The 18,697-nt window shown below is 52.9% G+C and overlaps 1 protein-coding gene across 2 annotated transcripts in view; it reads right to left on the reverse strand.

Moving 5' to 3' along the window:
• Positions 1-3,371: 3,371 nt before the first annotated feature.
• The window catches only part of GFPT1 (glutamine--fructose-6-phosphate transaminase 1), a 41,790-nt gene continuing 26,464 nt past the window's right edge, over positions 3,372-18,697 (reverse strand). The window contains exons 15-19 of one of the 2 annotated variants that reach the window (XM_039384611.1): positions 16,958-17,072; positions 16,488-16,615; positions 15,426-15,593; positions 14,956-15,117; positions 3,372-4,070 (exon numbers count right to left, since the gene is read on the reverse strand). In XM_039384611.1, the coding sequence (XP_039240545.1) occupies positions 4,041-4,070; positions 14,956-15,117; positions 15,426-15,593; positions 16,488-16,615; positions 16,958-17,072 (603 nt within the window). In that variant the 3' untranslated portion in view covers positions 3,372-4,040. Of the gene's footprint in view, positions 4,071-10,311; positions 14,369-14,955; positions 15,118-15,425; positions 15,594-16,487; positions 16,616-16,957; positions 17,073-18,697 lie in introns of those variants that run through there. The other variant, XM_039384610.1, reaches the window with a different exon arrangement.

The raw sequence follows: 18,697 nt of genomic DNA on the forward strand, positions 1-18,697 counted from the left end.
TTAAGTAATTCTGAGCTAAAAAAATACCCAATAGAGAATGGTTTTAAGTTCCTCTGGATTGGTGAAGGGCAGTGTGTCCGTGTGCCTGGCAGGGAATTCTGTGGGGATGCTCCTTCTCCTGAGCTCCCGCCTTGCTCAGGGGGACAAGCCTTTGGATTCAGTCGATGCCACCTCCATCTGGGCTCAGCTCAGCTCAGCTGAGCTTCCACAGACCCCAGAAAGAGGGATGTCATGGGAGGGGGAGCCTGTAAAATGGGGAGTGGGGTCCCCAGTTCTGATGGGAACCTGCCCAAGTGCTGACAGGAGCTGTGCCCCAGGGCAGCAAATGTTCCCCTCACATTCCATACATGTGCCACTCCTGCTCAATCCTTTCCCCTCCTCTTTCCATCTATTTCCTCTCCAAAAATTCCTGACTACTTTTTTCCTCTGTCTCTGCCGTTGTTGGAATATGATTTCATCTCCGTGGGGAGACAACGAGGCAGGATCCTCTGCACTGGGGATGTCTGTGTGTCTGTCTGTGTGTCTGTCTGTGTGCCTGCAGCCAGATTGGGATAAATCACTGCACTGGAACCTCAGGATGTTGGTTTGGGTTTGTGTTTTTTTCCCCCTCCCTCTCTCAGTAGCAGAAAAGCCGTGGAAGGGATGAGCTGTGCCCGCAGCCATTCCCACACTCGCCCTCGGGAGGGTTTGGAGCTGGGGTGGGATGTTCTGTGTGCTGAGTCCAAAGAGCTGCAGTTTGTACTGCAGAAATACTGATGGATCTCAGAAAGGCTTCCCTTGCTCCAGGGAAGACAGAGGAGGCTGTTGGAGGAAGTTCAGAGGATTTTTAGCCCATGGAAAAAGGGGGATGTTGTCTCAATTAGCAATTTCTTGTGGAGTTGCACCAGTTTGCAGCAGAAGTGGAGCTGCTGGTGATGCTGTGCAGGAGCAGCAGGGGCTGGATCAGCCTTTGGACACACTGTCAGTGCTTCAGTTTTGTGGGGAAGCATCAAGGTTTTTCCCAGCTTTGCTTTGTCAGTCAAATTTCGGCTGGTGCAGTCTGGAAACAGTGCTGTTCTCTATTAATTTTTGTAGTGCATTTCCATCAGAGGAGCTGATTCATGCTGGGCTCAGCCTGTGGTGCCAGGAATGTCCTGTGCCACGGGCACTGATGTGGGTATGAACCCGAGGGCTGGAAAACACCCCAGGATCATCAACTTCCATGGTTCTCTGACTCTGCACGTGGAGTGTGGTTCTTCTGCTTTGTTCAGGTCCCTGTGTGAGGTCTGAAAACAGTGGAAGCAGGAGAGGACAAACCCACTGTCACACAGACACTGTGTTACCCTGAAATGGAGTTCTGACAAACAGCAGCCCCACTCCTGCTCAGGTGGCAGGAACAGTGAGGGTGTCCCAGGCTGATGTGGAGCAGTGTCCAAGCAGGATGGACTGTCCTGGGTTACAATCATAGCAAAATGGAATGGGTTGGGTTGGGAGGGACCTTAAAGCTCCTCCAGTCCCACCCCCTGCCATGGGCAGGGACACCTTCCACTAGCCCAGGTTGCTCCAAGCCCTGTCCAACCTGGCCTTAGACACTTGCAGGGATGGGGCAGCCACAGCTTCTCTGGGCAACCTGTACCAGGGCCTCAGCACCCTCACAGGGAAGGATTTCCTCCAAATATCTAATCTAAGCCCACTCTGTCTCATCCCCTCTGCACAGCCTGGCTCAGTGGACTGGGAAGGTTCCCCTCCCTGCAGGGTCCCCCCTCAGCCCAGAGCATCCTCCTGTGAGCCAGGGCAGGGCGCAGGCAGAACCTCATCCCCTGCCTCCAGCAGATTTCCCTCTGCAGTGCTGCTGGAATTAATATTTCCCTGCTTGCAGCAGGCTGCCCTCTGAGAAAGAACCAGCTCTGTCTGCACAGCTTTTAAACTCCTCATGTGCCCTTGATCTGGGGCACCACTGCCCAGCCCAGCCCAGCTCCTGGGGCAGCTTAAGAGTGGCAAGAGGTATTTTGGTGTGTTCAGTTGTTGTACTTTAAATTTCCCCCACACGCATTCCAGGACATATTGATTGAACTGGGATAAGGAAGATTTATAACTCAAACAGCCCGTGTTCCAGGAATTTTCCATACCCTCCAGAGCTGGATTTTGCACAGCCAAGTGTGCTGGGGGATGCTCAGGCTGTGTGCCCCTTGCTTTGCTGTCCAAGGCAAAGTGTCCCTGCCCATGGCAGGGGGCCTGGAACAAGATGATCTTTAAGGTCCCTTCAAACCCAAACAATTCCATGAATCCATGAAAACAGGGACCCTGGAAAACCTGCCCTCCAAGGTTGCTCTGGGGGTGGTGGCAGGGGCTGTGTGGGTCTGTGGGCAGCCCTGGGCTGTGCCCCCACCCCTCTCTGGTGGCACTGCCATGGGTCTGTTGAAGCTGCAGTGCCTGGAGGCTGAGAGTGAACATCTTGGGTTGTGTTTAAAAACAGAAAGGCTCCATCTTCACCCCAAAGAGCCACAAGCAGAGCTGTCTAAGCTAGGCTCAGCTGTTGCCTTGTTCACACCAACGCCTCTGTCGCTTCCCCCCAAGGTCTGTGTGCTCAGAGCACTCTGCAAAAATCACTCCTGAAGGTCACCCATGTGCCAGGAACCGTCCCAGCTCAGTGCTCTGGGGGAATCCTGGTTGTGCCTGGGGTGGGATGGTCTGGGACCAGGGGCCAGGTGGGATCTGGGGTTATTCTGCCTGGCTTGGGGCCTGATCTCTGAAGGAATCCACATCCCCTGGGTTTGAGGCACTGGGAGCTTTGTGCCCCTGCCAGTCAGACCCTGCCCTGTCCTGGCTGTGTCCTGGGTCCATGAGTGATGATGGGCACCAGGAGCAGGGAATGTTCCCCACGGGCCAAGTGGCATTTTCTGATGTCCAGCCCTGCAGTGTGAACACCAAACCACTGCTCCTCTGTGTCCTGTACTGGGTTTGCAGTTTTCTAATCCAATCCTATGAAAGGTGATGGTTTTTCTCCACTCTCAGGATCTTGCCATGGACATTTCAGCAGGTTTTGGGGTCGGATGGGACTTTTTTTGGCCAGATGGATCTGGTGTGTTGAACACACAGAACGAGGTGCAGGACTGTCCAGCCAGGCTCTTGTGACACAATTACCACAAGGACAAAAGGTCCATCCCTCACGTGCTCTCTGTGTGAGACACAACCCCCCCACACTCACAGGCAGCAGAGAAATTTGGGTCAAAGACACCAAAACTGCCACTGAACAGGGAAAGAAGAGGGAGCAGGGGGAGTCGTGAACTTGGCTTTGTTTCTTGGGCTGCAGAAGCCAAGAAGGGAAGAAAACATCCAAGAGCAGACAAACTGGCATCTTTAAAGCAGAACACTCTGCTTCTGGAACTTGCTTGAAAACTCAAGACAATCTTTGGATAATTTTATTGTTTCAAACCTACAAACAAGACAAGAACTGCAGTGCAAGACACAACCAGCGAGCAGAGTGAGCTCTGCCACTTCTCTAGAGGTGGTTCTGGGCTTTGTTCAGTGCTGAACACTCACAGTTGGGGTGCTGAGCTGGGCTGGGCACAGCAGGTGGGACCTGACTGATGCCATTGCTGCCTCAGTGGGGCCTGGGCTGAGCCCAGGGCCAGGGAGAGCCCAGGGTCAGTCACCCCAAGGATGGTGTCATCCCAAAGGTGGTGTCACCCCAGGGATGGTGTCACCCCAGGGCCAGCGACAGCCCGGGGTCAGTGTCACCCAGGGATGGTGTCAGTCACCCCAGGGCTGGTGTCAGTCACCCAGGGCTGGTGTCAGTCACTCAGGGCTGGTGTCAGTCACCCAGGGCTGGAGCAGCCCAGGGGTGGTTTCACCCACACCCCAAGGATGGTGTCAGCCCAGGGCACCCCAAGGGATTGGTGTCACCTCACAGCTGGTGCCAGCCCAGGGTCAGTGACACCCCAGGCTGGTTCCAGCCCAGGCTGGTGCCACCCCAGGCCCTGGGCTGGCTGCCCACAGCTCACCCTGCTGCGGCTCCTCGAGGTGGCCGAGCTGGCTCTGGGCTCCCGGCGAGGACGGGCTCAGTCTCTGGAGGCAGCGATCCGATCCACCTGCAAAAAGGACAGGTAGCCATAAAAACAACAGCCCTGGGAGCAGGGGGTCACCTTCTGGTTCCAGCTCTGGCCAGGGGTGTCCATCCAGCACCCACAAACTGGCCCCGGGGTCACCCTGGGGGTGGAAACCCCTGGAGATAACCCAGGGTATTGGATTTCTGGGGTGTCACTGCTGGGTGAGACAAAGGAGGGCTTTGTGTGCAGGGTAAGGATCCAGTCGTGGTGGGATTACTCACTGCAAGGGAAGTACTGTGGGAAAAACTCGGCACAATGGGGGGGTCAATCCCTGCTCCCAAGGGATGTGTGGCAGGGCAGAGCTCCACTGCTCCATCTGGCCCGTCTGTAAACCACTGTGGAGGTCAATGCCACCTCCTCTGCACCTCTGGGACTGTGGGGGAGTCTGCAAACAGCCCTCAGGGGGAGTTGGGTGTTGGTGAGTCAGAGACCGTATTTTGGGGACGCTGCTTTACAGCTACGTCAGAACACGCTGGGCAGGCTGGGCTCAGGCCCAGGCCAGCACTGAAATGTCTTGGCTGTTTTTTCTCTGTGAGACCACCCTGCACTGCACCTCTGGGAAAGCTGTGGCTCCTGAGGGACCAAGAGGCTGGGCATGAACCCCAAACCCACTCGGGGGAAGGCAGACACAGGGTCTGTGCCGCATCAGGTCCTGCTTTGAAACTGCCTGTGAGTCACTCAGGACCCCCTGCTTTGGGCTTTGCTTCCCATTCCCATTCTGGGAAGCAGCATCCACAGGCTCTGGGGCCTCAGGAGCAGCTGTAGTTCTTGCTCTATTTTTCCCAGTCATGGAATACTGGCAGGTATTTCCCTTTGGAACGGGACTGTCCACAGTGCTCTCCACAGCCACTGAAACAAGCAGAAAGTGTCACAGAGAGCAGCATTCCCAGGCTGGGAGTCCTTATCCCAGCTGAACATTTCCCTGCTTGTTCCTGCTGATGAGAGAAGTGTTTCTGGGTTGCTGCTCCACGGTGTTAAGGCCCAGGTCTTGTTGAAGTTCTTTTTTCCTACACTAAAGCAACCACCCACTCCAGAGCAGCTTTTCTAGGAGCTGTGGCCAGTGTAACTCCAGCTGGTCACATCCAGCTGATGCATTAAAGGCAAGACAACTACAAAGGAATTACTTGTTTTATTGATTTTTCATATAGGCCTTGGCCATGACACCGCTGGGACACGTGGTGACCCAAATGGGAGGGGTGAGTGTGAGATACAGAGCAGGCCCTGGAGAGATGGGGCGGATTTTAAGCTGCAAAGGGTTTAGGAGCAGGTTTGAGCTCTGGCTTTGTCAGACCAGCTCAGCAAGAGCTGTGCCTTCAGTGGCACCTTGCACTGCACAGAGTGGCAGCTGGTGGCTGAGCAGTGGCTGTCCTGGGAGGGGAAAGGACAGATGTCCTTCCCTAACCCTAGCCCTAACCCTAACCCTTCTCTGGGGGAGATGGCTGCCCCCCATATGTGCCTCCTGCCCCTCTCAGAGGTGACTGTGCTGTGCCTTCACCCAGGGGAGCCCCAGCCCGCAGCTGCTCCCGAGCCCAGTCCTGCCCCCTCAGCTGGGCCAGCAAAGCCCGGGATGAAGCCTGGGACCATGGCAAGCCTTGCTCCTGACTGGCAGCACCTGGAGGGGAAGGAGGGGCAGAGGATTTCAGACCCTGCTGATCCCTGTTCCCTGTCTGTGTCCCCACAGCCCTGCAGCACAAATCCCTCCCTGAGCCCAGAGCTCCGCAGGCAGGAGACGTTCTCAGAACCCCCTCGCACCCCCAGGGTCCTGCAGGGACACCCTGGAGGCACTTCCTCCATCCAACACTTTAGGCCCTGTGTGAGCCTGTCCTGAGAGCCTGAGGGAGGTGCTGTGGCTGCTCCGTGGGCTCAGTCCCACTGTGGGGAGGAGGAGGAGGAGGAGGAGCAGGACTGCCCTTCTCTGTCACAAGGGGTGTAACACATCCAGGGTCACAGAGGCTGTGACTCCTCACAGTTTGGTTCAGCAGGAGCTTTTCCTGTGTGTGTCATTCCCAGCTTGGTGCAATCCTGAAATCCCCCCGAATTCCAGCGGGCGATGGCCGGAGCCTCAGGTTTGCTGTTGTGTCCCCAGGGAGGGCCCTCTGGGAACTGAATGTGGGGCACGTGTGCCTTGAGCATCCTCAGGGTGCCCCAGCTGGGGCTGGCTGGATCTGAGAGAATTCCAGTGGTCAGCAGTTCCAAGGCTGGGCTCGGGAAAGCCTCTCTTCCTGGGGACAGGAGCTGCTGCAAGAAGTGCCGGCAGGAATGGGAGTCCCTGCCACAGTTCACAGCGGGATGGTCTGGCCCTGGACCACAGGGGCCCCTCTGTCTGTCCTGGTCGTGCTCCTGCACTGCTCTCGTGCTGGAGAGGAGGTTTTGTAGCTCCAGCTGGGTTTTCCCAGTGTCCATGTGCTGATAGCCTGGGAGGGTGGCTTTGGATACAAAAGCAACTTCAGGCACATCCCTGGGGTTTGCCAATGAGAGGAGTCACCCCGTGCAGGCTGGAGTGTCCTGCCCAGAGCTGGGGACCAGAAGCACCCTGGGAGCTGCAGGAAGGCTGGTCTGGGCTCTGCTGGATCCTTCCTCACAGTGACTCCCTGGCCAGAGCCTGCCATCCCCTGCAGTGTCCCGTGCCCTGCTCTGCTGGGCACCCAGAGCTGTCCTCCAGCTGGGAGGCTCCTGCCACCCCCTGCCCTGGCCCTCTGGCTGGTGCAGGTCAGTGCTGGGCACAGAGGGGATGGAGGAGCAGGGAGGGCCCAGCTGCATCCCTGCAGGTTTGCTGACTGCTCCTCTGAGCAGGAGCTGCAGCAGCACTTTGGTGCAGCCAAGGTTTGCCTGTGCAGGTAATTTTGTCCTTCACAAGGTGCCTGGGTGCCCTCCCACCACTCTGAACGTCCTGCCACGCTGGCACCCATCCTGCACTGGTCCCTGTGTGTGTCCCAGTGCAGGGGAGCCCTGGGGAGCCTGCCTGGGCTGAGCTCTGGGCTGGGGTGCTGCTGGGAGTGCCCCAGAGTGTCTGGGCTCGCTGCCCCTGCAGGATCCTGGGTTACAGCTCTGCTGCTGCTCCCACCAGACACAGCCCAGCAGCCTGTTTGTTTGAGCCTGTTTCCATAGGAATTCGTATGGGAACATACTTCATTTGGCCTAAAGAATGAGACTCTGGAGAGGGAAGGAGTCCTGTCCTGCCTGATTTGTGGGCCTGATTTTCCTCTGAGGCCGGGTCACCTCCTCAGCACTGAGCTGGCCATCCTGGCGAGCCAGCTTTTTTTCTCCAGTGCCTACACTGTGTTCCAATCAGCTGATAAATGCATGGAAATAGGTCAGAAACAGCCTCTTTTCAAGCACACAGGGTGGGTTTTGGGTCAGGCTTGCAGAAACACAGCTTTTATGTCTGAGCTGGAGCTGAAGAAGTGTCCAAGTGCCATGTCAGGCTGTGCCTCCAACGGGAGCCGATAGTGTCTGGGATGTCTCCGTGGCCTCTCTGTCCACGTCTGACTGGGCCACTGCAGCAGCACCAAAGGATTTGCCTTCTGGGAGAGGACAGAGCTGGTCTCCTGTGGGATAAGTGCAGAGCACTGTGGGCTCCTCTGCCAGGAGGTCAGGGTGCCCTCGGGGCTCTGGAGGCAGACGTTGCTCAGGGAGCTGCAGCAGAGCTGGAGATGAAGCTGAGCTGCTCAGCCTGTTCCTCCTTCCTCCTGGGCCTTGCAAGCTGCAGGAGCTGGGGAGGTGGCGAAGCACCAACAGATGCAGCAGCAGGGAGGTGCTGGAGGAGCAGCCCAGCACGGGGAGTGGGCAGTGGGAAGGCAGCTGCTCACCAGTGGCAGGGCCAGGACGCCCCACCGAGGGGAATCTCCATCCCTGTGCAGCATTTTTCCGCGTCTCCCAGGAAGTCCCATCAGCTGTCACTAAAGCTGAGGCCCCTAAACCCCCCTCACTGATGGTCTGAGTGCCTGGGGGTCCTGCTCTGGCACTGGGGATCCTGGGGGCTGCTGCAGAGCTTGGGAGCCACAAGCCCCACAGGTCAGGCCGTGGGTCACAGGAGCTGTCCCGGGGCTTTGTGCTCTCTGTGCAAAGTGGGGGTGGCTCCGTCACTTGGTGTGTCCTCACACCGTGGGATGAGTGTGCCTGGCTGCTCTCCTGGGGAGGGATCAGCACAGAGCTTTTACCTTTGAGGTGTGCAAGGAACTGCTCTCAAAGCAGCCTGTGAACAGCAGCTGCCCTGGGCAGCAGAGCAGGAGGTGTAAGGATGACTCCAGTGCAAACCAGTGTGAAACAGCACCCTGGGAAGCGGGAATCAGTTCTACAAGCAAAACACCCCTTCCTTGTTCTGTGTCCAGCCAAACGTTGCTGCACAGCAGCCTCCTTCCAAACATTTCCATGTCCAAAGGGGTCTTTTCCCTATGGACTGTGCTTCCCCCCTGAGCAGCTTACAGTGGCCTGAGAACTGGCTGTTTGGGGGGGCAGGTGCCATTTCTCTGCCCTTTGTGGGCATTTGCTGTGTGTGCCCCAGGTGTGCTCTGCAGTGGTGAAAAGCATTGACCAGAGAGCAAGAGCATGAGGTGTGGAAAAACCACCATTCCCAGGGTCTTGACCAAGCACAGCCCTCCCAAAAGCCCAGGTGAGCACCACTTTATACCAGTGAAGGTAAACAGAGGCAAATTAAAGAAACTTCCCTGGGTGTGCAGAGGCAGCAGCGGGTTGAGGCTCAGCTCTGCCTGTGCTGAGGGTCCACACACTGTGGGGACATGAGGGGAACGTGGCAGGGAGCTCCAGAGAGGCCCAGGAGAGCTTTGGAGCAGACAGTCTAATATAATTTATTCAAACCAAATGCTTATGCCTTTCTTTGAGTCCCTCTTGGCTTCTGGGAGCTTATTTATCTGCAAGTGTCAGCTCGTATGAGGCAAGCTACGCGTGATGGGAGAGTTTCTGTGCACGGGGCCTGCAGGTCCTTGGCCCTGTGTCTGACTGTTCTTTGCCACATCAGGATGTAAGGAAATGGTTTTCTGGCAGCCAGAGCTCAGGACTGAGTGGAGAAGGACCTTTGCAGCTGCCTCTCCAGGGCCACGTGTATCAGCTCAAATGAGATGTGCTGTCAGTGGCTGGCCCAGGCGGGCAATGAGCACTGGAGCTCCTCAGGGTCCAGCCCTTGGGGTGAAGGACAGAAACAGGGGTGCCCTGTCCCCCCCACCAGCCTGTGACAGAAGCTGACAGGTCCCAGCCCTCAGTGGTGCAGAGCCAGGAGCAGTTGGTGTCTGGGGACAAGCTGAGGCTGGTGCAGCCCTGGAGCCACCTCAGGCACCCACCAACTGCCCAGGACGAGTCCCTGCTCTGTTCCCTGCTCCTTGGGTGTCCTGGGCAGCTGTGACCCCAGCCATGGCAAGGACAGCCCCCGTGTGGGGCTGTTGGACCTGATGGTGCTGGTTACCCCTGCAGAGCCGAGCAGGCAGAGTCCTGTTCCCAGCTCTTCCTGTGCTCCCAAGGACACACGACCCTTGTTCCAAGGCAGGGAGCTCCAGAGGAGCCTCTGGACCTTCCAGTGCTGGCACTCGGAAAGGCATTGGAGAGAGAAGTCTGAGCTGCTCACTTTGTCTGACAAAATAAACAGATGTGTTTGATGCTGCTCCCCTGGAAAGGTGAAGATCCCTGAGGAAATGAATCCACAAGCAGCTCCAACTGCAGCAGGGGTGGGATTTCAGACAGCCTTTTGTCACTGGGGGTCACCCAGGCATGTTTTAGCCATGACTGAGCCCCCAGCTGTTGTCTGAGCAGAACATGCACTTAATTGTACCAGTTCAGCAGCTCTGGGGCTGCTTCGTGCAGCTGCCTGGCCCTGCCTGACCCAGACAGGGCTCTGTCCTGGAAAAGAAACCAGGAATTTCAAAAGTTGTGGAATGTGTGTAATATCCACTGAGCACAAGTCAGGTATGGGCTGTGCTGGCTGTGACTGGTCTGACTCAGTGACAGAAAACAGGTAATTAAATAAGAATTAAGGTACAGAAGGTAACAGAAACAGTTCTGCCCTAGGGGGATTTCATGGGCATTCTTGGAGAGTGGAAAAAAATCACAGCTGGGAAAGGGAGGTGAAATTCAGGCTGTACCTCTGACTGAAAACAGCCTGGCTGGGCAGGAGGGGAGAGTTAAGCCCCAAGGTTTTCTGCCTTGAACACCCTGCCCTGAACTTCCTCAGGGGTTACACCTGTTCTCAGAGCATTTAACTAAAGACCAGTAATTCCATTTGTTTAATGTAGGGCACTTGATTTTATTCAAAGGGTGAGATACAAAAAAAGTAAGCAAAAAGACAAAACCCAAATTATAAAACACTACAGACAAAAGTAAGACATCTTCTGCATCGAGCACATGACAGGAAACACGGTACAGTCTGGTCCCCACAACCCAAAGCCAGCTGGAAATGTACAGCAGAGGCAGAGAGATCTACAAGGGAGGAAACGTGGGCTTTGCCACTCCAATGGCTATTTACAGAAACTGAATTGAAGGCAAAGAGTTTTCTTTCCTTTTATGCAACCCAAACACTTCTTTGTTTCTTCTTCTTCCTGTTCCTGACGAAGAGGAGGGACTCCATGCTTTGAGGCAAATTTGGTACATTCAGGTAGGATCTAAAATTAGCCACAGCTAAACACTGACGTGCTACTCAAGCCCTGAACTTCAGTCCCTGCCTCCATCCAGCTCGGGTCACCAGGCACCTCCTCATGGCATCAGGGACTGCCAGGGACAGCCAGAGAGGGGAAAAGCCCAATTCTGCACTTGGGTTGGTTTTACTTCTACCTTTAGATGTTTCACACTGCAGCTCAACCAAACCTGTGTGTCTGGGCTCAGCTTAAGGCTCTGAACTGAGGATTACATGTCAGGTCTGTGAGCTCTGTCCCACTGGGCTGGGAAAGGGTCTGTGTGAAGCTTTTGGCTCCTTCAGTGCAGGGGGTTGAGCCTGACCCAGTAGGGGTGTCCAGGCAGGATTTTGGACAGAGGGTGCCCCCACCTCCAAGAGGAGATGGATCTGCCCTGTCAGTGCTGCCCCTCACAAGGACAGGGCACCCAGACACTGCTTTGTACAACAGTGCTGACTCCTCTGACAAACCTGGGAAAGAGCTGTTCCCTCCCTTCTGCAGCAGAGCCAGGAGGGAAAACCTTGCTGACATATATTCCATATATTACACATGCAGCTTAATTTCCATGTGTGTGTGGAATCTTCCTGTCAGCATGGAATCTGTCTGGGAGCCATTGGGCAGAAACAACGTGTGCTGAGCTGGAAGTTCTCTGCTCTTTGGTAATTAAAACCCCCTAAGACCCATGGGCGTGTGCTCCCCTTTGAGGGGAGGAAAACTCACATCAAAATAAACTGTGACCAAAGGAATGGAATAGGAGCTGCTATTCCAGATGGAAAGGCCTTTATCTGTATTTACCTGTGGCTCAATTTTAGAGACAGGGCTACTGAATTTTTTCAACACCTCAGTGAGGAAGGAGAGAATTTTACTGGCTCAGTAAGCAAAACATTCATTTGGGAGAGCAGAAGACTGACTGGCTGTTAATAAATATCACAAGACATTCTAAACGTTTTCTAAGGAAAAGAGAAACATCATCTGTTCATCAAAATGCAACACATGGACAAAATGAGGTAAGGAAAGCTAAAAGAGTCCTTTGTACATTCTCACTTCACACTGCATGGCATCAACAACACCGAGACGCTGAACGGGTTCCCTGCACGCTCAGCAGGGACATTCTTCACACAGCTGTGCTCCAGAGCATCCTTGGACACCGAGCCCTACAACATCCAAACCCTGGGGGCAAGGAGCTGCTACCCCTCTGCTTTGGCAGCCAGGAGCTGGACACACTGCAGGCAGTTTGCTGCAGGAGGTGGGTGCTCACCACTGTCCCCTGATCCCTCGGGAGTTCAATCCTTCAGTTCCAAGGAACAAGGATTTGTCTGTCACAGCACAAACCCAAAGAGCTCAGCACTATCTGTACAGTTACACTGACGTGGGAGTGTCAGACTTAACATTTCTAACTCAGACTCCTGTTCTTTGGTCCTCTTTGTACACAGCTTTCATAAATATTTAACAGCCTGCAATAACAAACTTCTACAGAACGGCAACTGGTATCTAACAGGGGGGTCTGCCCCCCTCGGCTGGCAGACCTGGCAAGCTGCTGGGCCCTGTGCAAGGCAGGGGAAAAGCAAGGCCTGCTGCAACGGGGAAAGAGATCTTAAATCATTCTCTTGCAGGGTTGTTTCCCGGGAGATCCCAATCCAAGGACACAGGGTGGGACACTGCACCTCCCCGTGCTGGGGGGATCCAGGGGGAGCCCTGCCTGGATCCAGCCCCCCACGGGACAGGTTTGCACAGTTTCTCTTAAGCAGGTTGGGTGGGAGGAGGAGGAGGAAGAGGAGTTGCCTTCCACTAGTCAGCACTAAACATGCCTTGTTTTTTCCTCAAGGACAATTATCATCTCCAGCTGAAGCAGGGAGGGCTACTGGTCATGTCTAGGCAGAGGCTCAGCTGTCATGGGGCAGTGCCTCATACACAGCATCTGCTCACCTAAAATGCAATATTTACTACTTTGTTCTTAAACAGACACTGGCAGCACAATGTGTTCATAAATTAATAGTCTGAATATGACAGATTAATAAACACATACATTGGTTTTGAAAAGTTGTTTCCAGGCACACAGTTTTCACACTCATAATAAAACTGAGCCTTGAGCTGACACTGAACTGAAGTGAAATAGTCACTGTGGGTTCATCCGAAGTAGAATTGCTACAGTCTTTGGGAACACTGGATCTGAGCAGTCATGGAGCAGCCTGGGTCACTGCTCAGCAGTGTCACCCTGTGCCAGGGGAACCAGGACTCACAGTCCCCAGCCACTGCACTTGGCAAAGCCCTTTTTCAGGGGCAGTGAGTGACCTGCAATATTCACTTTATGCCTTGTAGCGTGGTTTTTCTTTTAGGGTGCCTGTGTAAGGCTAATTCAAAACCCAGCAAGATGGTAGGAAATTCACCCTTTTGCATTAGGAAATACATAGTAACTGCCCTTTGATGACTCTGAACAAGTCAGGTTTTAAGTCCTGAGGGCATATTTTCCATGTCATTTCTGATTCTCTGCAAGTTTGTTATAAAACTATTACCAGGGTATTTATTTCTGTCGTGTCTACGGAGCCTTTTTATCCCCTTCAATTTTAAACCAGCTGAATTTGACACATATAAACTGCTGCTAAATAAACCAGAGCCCTTGGTGTCATTAGGGGACTCTGGCTAAGTCAGCCTCAGGAAGGAGCTTTAGTGCCACCTCTGCTGGAGAGACACAAGGTAAAAATACAGAAATGCATCCAGAGCAGTGAGTGACCTGCAGCAAAAACACAGCACAAAGCTGGAATTCAGATGTGTCACAGTCCCCCCTGCTCAGGGCAAGGGGAAAACCCTCAGCACAGGAAAACTCCCGCTTTTCAACAAAACCCAGCCCACAGCACCAACAAACACCAGCACAGAGTGAGCACTGGCCCTGCTCCTCCTTCCCCCCAGTGCTCCCAGTCACATCCAGTGTCCCACTGGGCACAGCAGCTCTGTGCTGGTGTCACACAGAGCCCAGGCCACCGAGGCTACGTGAGATTGTCACTTGCTATGTTTTTGGCATAGTTAAAATCCTGCTGAAGCAAAGTTACTTCCTTGGCACAGTCCCCACGTGCCCAGAATCGAGGAGGTCGTGGCAGGGCAGTTGGATTCCCTTCTGTACATGAGGCAGAAATTCACCCCAAAGGCTTGTTTACAGTTTGGTTCCCTGGTAAAATATCTGCACAAGCATGACCAGCACCAGCTCTTGTTCCAGTTGTATATTCTGGGGTCCTGCTTCACTGCCTGAGAGCGTGACAGGTGATTAATTCATTCATTCAGTGCTTTCTCATCAATGACTGGAATGAGCCACACTGGGGCAGAGACAATGACATCAGCTCAAAGTAAAGTGGAGGGCCTCTTACCTACTAGACTCATTAATCTTTAAGAAAACCATTTAACATCTTTCATGGAAGTCTATTGTTCAAAAAAACCCAAAGCTATTGACATAGCATGTGGAATCAACTGGACAATCACTAATGTAATGGAATTATGGTGATCTTATACACAAACAATGATTTACCAAAATAAGATTTACCTAGGGGGCTTTAAAATCAAGTTATTTTGGTACCAAAAAAAGTCTTTCATTTAATTCCCCTTTGCCCCTATGATTCAGATGATCTTTCACTCTACAGTTACGGACTTGGCCAGATTTCTTGGAAAATCAACCTGCAGAGAGGGAGGAGAAAGAACACGCTCGTGAGTATTTACACACTTTGTTTGTGTAGAACTTTGTAACGTGTGGAATGTTTGCTCTGCTTTAAATTGAAAACAACTGAACATATTCTCATGTCAATTTAGCACAATCAGTGCAGAAAAAGTCCATCACCTTAATTGTTACGACTCCTCTGTCAAAAACCAGGAGCAGATTCCTCTAGTCCAGGTTGTCACAGTGCTCAGATGATAAGAGGTCACTGATAACAGGTCGAGGCCAGTGTCTGTGTTAAGACCAAGTACCTAACACCAACAGACTGCTTGCAAATACCCTTCTGAGGACTGTTACCTTCCCCTGAGCCTCCTAGCAGCCCTGCAGACCCTGTGAGCTCCTCCCAGCACAGACACTCCACTGCACCAGACTCAGCCACGTGTCCTGGGCTCCCCCCAGGTCTGCACTGGCCAGGGCTGCCCTTCACCCTGGTCATTCCAGCAGCTCAAGCATTACACAGACAACCCCCAGAGCCTTCCAGCCTCACCCAGGCACTGTGCCAGCCCTGCAGAGCACACAGGAGAGCAGAAGGAAGCAGTGCTGTACTCACGTCGTATCCCCGGAGCACGGCGAGGTGGAAGGCCAGCAGCTGGAGGGGGATGACACTCAGGATCCCCTGCAGACAGTCCACTGAGTGGGGAACCTTGATGGTTCTCTTGTTGTTCTTAATGGTCTCGATGTCCTCCTTGTCACAAATCACCACAGGTCGCCCCTGAGACAGAGGGAAATGCTGAGGAAAAGCAGGTTTGGAAGGTCCTTCTCTCGCTCTATTCAGAGCATTAGCAGCAAAAACTCATCACTTAATTTGGAACCCAACAGCTTCACATCCCCTGGGCAGCCCTGGAGGGTACTTAAGGGTTAACTAGAGCACACCAGGCTGCTGCAAGAACTGCTCTTGAAACGCCCACAATATTTACTGGGTTCCCATTTTGGGCAGTGACACTGAAGTGAACAGCTTGGGAACTGCTTCTCTATTAAAAGCAGCATTTCTGACGCCCTGCAGACACTCCAGGTCCTCACCTGCCGTGCAATGACCTGCTGGAGGGCGTTCTGGCACTTGGCATAGGTGTGGTCTCTCATGATGATCATGATGACGGGCATGAGCTTGTCCACGAGTGCCAGGGGGCCGTGCTTCAGCTCCCCTGCCAGGATCCCCTCTGAGTGCATGTAGGTGATTTCTTTAATTTTCTAGGTGGGGAAAAAAAGTTCATAAAATTTGAGCAAACTCGTGATTATTGTTTTTTAACCACCTCTGTGGATTCCTCCACTTTGTAAGTTTTTAAAGCTTTCTGGCTCTCCTCAGGTCCAACAGGCAAACGAGTCAGCCTGAAAACCCAGATCCGAGCAGTGCCCCTGGGCTGGGCTGCCACCAACACTCACAGTCCCAACACCAAACCCACCACAGCCCTTGTGACTTGCCATCAGCCAACATATCCCCCATCACAGTCTGACTGGGCAGACAAAGGCTGGGATATGCCTGGAGGTCACTGGGGGACTGCACTTAAACCAACAGGAGTCTCCTCAAATGTAAAAACTGCAATTTATGGGCTTGGAAAGTACACACTCAGCTTTGGATGGTGAGTGTTTCTGGAAAGCTCATCCCAACACATCAAAGACCTGTATTTATTGGGGTGCCCAGCGTGTCACAATAAAGCATTCCCAGTGTGAATGGGGCAAACACACCCTTTCAACCCCGTGTAGCCTGTGACATGGGAATCCTTGAGGAGCAGCCTCAGCATTGTTAGGGTGACTTTTAGCTATTTGTAATCACAGAATCACGGAGTGGTTTGGCTTGGAAGGGACCTTAAAGCCCATCCAGTGCCATCCCCTGCCATGGGCAGGGACACCTTCCACTAGCCCAGGCTGCTCCAACATGGCCTTGGACACTTGCAGGGATGGGGCAGCCACAGCTTCTCTGGGCAACCTGTGCCAGTGCCCCCCACCTGACCCAGCAGGTTGGCCACACACCAGAGCTGCCAGCTGCACTCACAACTCTTGTAGCCCCTTCTTGCTCCCTGCACAGAGATCTAAAGGCCACAGCTAAATGTGTTTGAACCAGCTTTAAATAAGGAAATCTCTTACCAGAGCTCCCTCCAGACATGTGGCATAGTGGTAGCCACGTCCCATGATGAGGACTGACTTCTGATGGTAGAGCTCTGTGGCCAACTTCTGGATCTCATCATCCATGCTCAGCACTTCTTTAATTAAGTCTAAAAGGAAGGAGGAGAATCCAAATTGTGTGTGCTCATAGCCTGTGTCTCAAACTACACACACTGCTCATCCTTCACAGGTACAGACAGCAGGGACCTGCAAACAGCCTGGACCCAGTGTTTTACTGGTCTAGTTTAGTGGTCTGAGCCCTGAGAGAGAACGAGGCTGGAACAGCCCCTCTGGAACAGCCCCTCTGCACTCACTGACCAGGGTGGCTGGTCCAGGCCTGCTCAGACCCAGGGGTTCCCAAAGACTGCAGCACTTCCCCTTGGTCTGAACCCCCAGGGACTGTTTCACTGGGCACTGGGGGTCTCCAGGAGAGCACAGCCAACGTGTCCTACCTGGCAGCCCCTTCAGCCCACGCATGATCTCCTTGCGCCGCTCCTGCATGGAAATCCTGTCATCACACATCATCAGGGCAAACATCACCAGGGACACAAACTGGCTGGTGTAGGCCTGGGGGGAGAGAGGAAACGTGTCATTGTGGCACCAACCAGGTAGTTGTCACCTACCAGGTAAAACCCTCAGGCCAGCTCTTGGCTTATTCTTAACAGCAGCACCAAGTGGCAGCTTTTGTTCCAGTTCAGTAGCAAAGATGAACATGAAGCTCACAGGGCAAATCTCATTTGAGCAGATCTCCAGGGGGAGGCACACAATGATCTCCTCATGCTCCAAGACAGTCAGACACCACAGCCAAGATTTTACATCCTGAGATTTTCTGACAATTCCTAAACCCTGTTTTGTGACCACACCTGTGTCTTTCTTCACTGCAGGTAAATGCTGCAAACACTGGAGATGGGCAGAGCCACTGACTGGAGAGGGACATGGAAGCCCATGACAACCAGCTGAAATTCCTCTGGACCTCAGGCCAGGTAAGTGATTTCCCACCTCTCCTCTCTAAGAACAGACCCTGAACTCTTCCCCTGGGTGAGGCTCCATCTGTGCCCACTGGGCCCTGGCGACTGGTGCCACTGACCCTGGGGAAGAACCCCCTGCACAGGCAGTGAAATGCTCACACTGGGGCAATTCTATTCCCAGAGTGAGGGACACTCTCCAACAGCTGCTGCACAGTTTGCCCTCTGAAGTCCCTGCAACACAACTGTTATGAAATGGGCTGTGGGGCCAGCCTGGGACTGAAGTCTCTTAGAAATAAGATTGAGGTTTGTAGTATTTGTCCCTTTCTAAGCAATGATCAAACAAACTTCCATGTTGCTCTACTTAAATAGCTCTGGAGGAATCCAGGAAAGCTTCAGTTATGCTGACTAGAGCCTGCTATGGAATGGGAGCTGCTCTGCTTTGGTGCAGCTGGAGGTCACAGAAGCCCACAGCACCAAGCAGCCACACTGACATGCTTGGGTTGTTTAGAATATTCTCAAAGTGAAGTTCTGGACAACCTGAGGGCAGAACCTTTTCAAGTTCCTATTTCAAATATGCACAACTTTGGTAACCCCCCACATGAGCAGAGAAAAAGTGCCATTTATCTCCAAACTGTACTGTTGGCCATGCAAGAACAACAGGGACAAACAACCCGTTCAAGAGTTTCTTGTAAGAGACTCGTGAATTTTCCATGATCAAATTCCCCAATGAACTGTTAAACTCGAATGTGGTTTTTGGCTGAATTTATGTAACAGATTGACATCATCTCGCCTCTAAATATAACTAAACCAAAGCAGATTTCACCATGCAGAAGCACTTCATCAAAATGAAATGCAGCAAAGCAAGTTATTTTGTACTGCAGCACACGTAGCCAGAGTAATCCTGTTAGGTGGACACTGGTTTTCTGTGAAAAACAATTCCACCACTTGGCAAAAGTATAGTCTTAATATCAGAGTTTCTTTGGTAAAGAAGAGCCTGTCAGGGACTTAAGAGTAGTCAAGCTTTCCATTGCCTTGTCTATCAATCTTTAGATTTAAGTTTAAACTGAGTGTGCACCTCAAGACAAACGATGACAAAGAGAGAATTCTTGCCTTTTAGAAATCATCCTCTCTGAGAGCCATTTGTTTTCAACGTTTAATATAATTTCCTTATAACACTTCATTTTAAAAAGAGATTAGAAAAACCCTTTGCAAGCTACAAGTAAA

This window comes from Pipra filicauda, unplaced genomic scaffold, assembly GCF_003945595.2.
Source record: "Pipra filicauda isolate LSUMZ 115617 unplaced genomic scaffold, ASM394559v2 scaffold364_size791107_pilon, whole genome shotgun sequence".
Lineage (NCBI taxonomy): Eukaryota > Metazoa > Chordata > Aves > Passeriformes > Pipridae > Pipra > Pipra filicauda.